This window comes from Austrofundulus limnaeus, unplaced genomic scaffold (assembly GCF_001266775.1).
Source record: "Austrofundulus limnaeus strain Quisiro unplaced genomic scaffold, Austrofundulus_limnaeus-1.0 Scaffold12, whole genome shotgun sequence".
Lineage (NCBI taxonomy): Eukaryota > Metazoa > Chordata > Actinopteri > Cyprinodontiformes > Rivulidae > Austrofundulus > Austrofundulus limnaeus.
Genome location: NW_013952414.1, coordinates 1,388,832 through 1,390,574, shown reverse-complemented (window position 1 = coordinate 1,390,574; position 1,743 = coordinate 1,388,832). Strand labels below are relative to the sequence as shown.

Below are 1,743 nucleotides of genomic sequence, written 5' to 3'. Positions count from 1 at the left end.
GCTGAAGGAGCAGCTTTCTAACACAGACAGGAGGTTTTGGACTTTCTGAAATCCTGATAAGTTAGGAAATTATGTCAACKTACCGCACAATAATATGTTTACTGCGAAACGACCTGCGTGTCCACGACAATGAGGTAAGAGAGTCCGACCGAATCATGTTATGCTACCGAGATAAAACCRGGGTTTGTTTTTAAGTTGGCGCTCAAATACTTAACAAGTTGACTTTTTGAAAGTATTTTTTACTTTACTTTGAGTTATAAACTTTGGAAATTTCTTTGCCGGAGAATATATCCATATAAAGACTAATACGGTTTTAAAKGGTGTCAAGTTACAAGTTGTTACCTCGACTAATGTTTACTTCCGGTTGACGTTATGAGAGAGAAGGTTTGTTTCCGGCGTGTGTTGTACAGAATAAAAGCCTCTTCTTCAAAGTAAAACACTCTGAATTTTGTCAAGTTTAAAATGTTTTTTTCTAACTTTATTTAAATAGCACTTTAAAACTACAAAGGAAAAAAGTGCTGAACAAAACGATAAATAAAACTATGGGAAAGGCTCAACTGCAGCCACACGACGTACAATAAAGAAATAAAACTTGAGATGATTAGAAAAAGCAAACATTGAAATATTTAAAAATTAGATGAACGTCTCAGAGTCTCAAAGGTTGAAGTGAAGGGAAGTAAATACAAAATATTTAAACCAAATAAATTAAGCAAAGTAAGTTATTTAGAAAACTATTACTGTATTCATTTTAAAATTTAGTGTTTTCATACTAAGATAAGACACAACCATAGTACGGATGCTGTTTTTAATTTTGTAATAAAATATGTTGTTTKCTGCCATTTTTTTCTTTTCGTGATGTTCAGGTCTTCCACTGGGCTCAAACAAACGCTGAGCACATTGTTCCTCTRTACTGCTTCGACCCAAAACACTATGTGGGAACTTACAACTTTAACTTCCCAAAAACCGGGCCTTTTCGCCTGCGCTTCCTGCTGGAGAGCATCAAAGATCTCAGAAACACGCTACGCAACAAGGGCAGGTAAAGGAMATCTGTTTAAAATAATTTATTTACACTGTAAAGTTTCTCTATAATTCCATAATCTTATCAAACTACAAAAGAGTAAATTATGTTCCATACTCGGAGCTCAGACCCGTGTGCTCAGCTTTCTAACAGGATCAGGACACACCTGGACCTGCAGGGGGTTGTGTTAACATTCACATCACCGCTGCGCACATTGTTCCCGGGACTTATTTTTCCAKCCAGCTATCCCTCTACCCAGGATGCCTGGCATTACGCGAACTCATGCACATGTTTATTTGTGTGGCAGCRATCTGGTGGTGAGGACGGGGAAGCCGGAGGAGGTAGTCGCCGACCTCATTGGGCGGCTCGGCTCTGTCAGCTGCGTGGCTTTCCACGAAGAGGTATTCAGACGTCTGCATCGGGGCTAATCCTGTGATCGTTAGGGCTGTGTATTGGCAAGAATTTGGCGATACGATACATATCATGACAGAGGGGTCACGATACGATATATCCCGATATGTTGCAATACTGTAAGCAAGCCGATATATTGTGATATATTGCGATTTTTTTGTCCAAAAATTCTATTAAATTGAAACCTCTTACTGGAAAAAAAAAAATGAAAAACCAAAATTCATTGTCTCAGAAAATTCTAACATCATAGACATACTTTTGAAACATTTAGCTGTGTTCTGCTTTGTATGTATTTTATTTTATTTGTTTCATAT

At 37.7% G+C, this 1,743-nt stretch overlaps 1 protein-coding gene across 1 annotated transcript in view; it reads left to right on the top strand.

The window, feature by feature from the left end:
• The window catches only part of cry-dash (cryptochrome DASH), a gene marked incomplete in the record, with an annotated part of 9,484 nt that continues 7,741 nt past the window's right edge, over nt 1–1,743 (top strand). Inside the window, 3 exon segments of the mRNA XM_014002175.1 lie at nt 1–134; nt 864–1,036; nt 1,326–1,419. Of these exon segments, the coding sequence (XP_013857629.1) occupies nt 72–134; nt 864–1,036; nt 1,326–1,419 (330 nt within the window).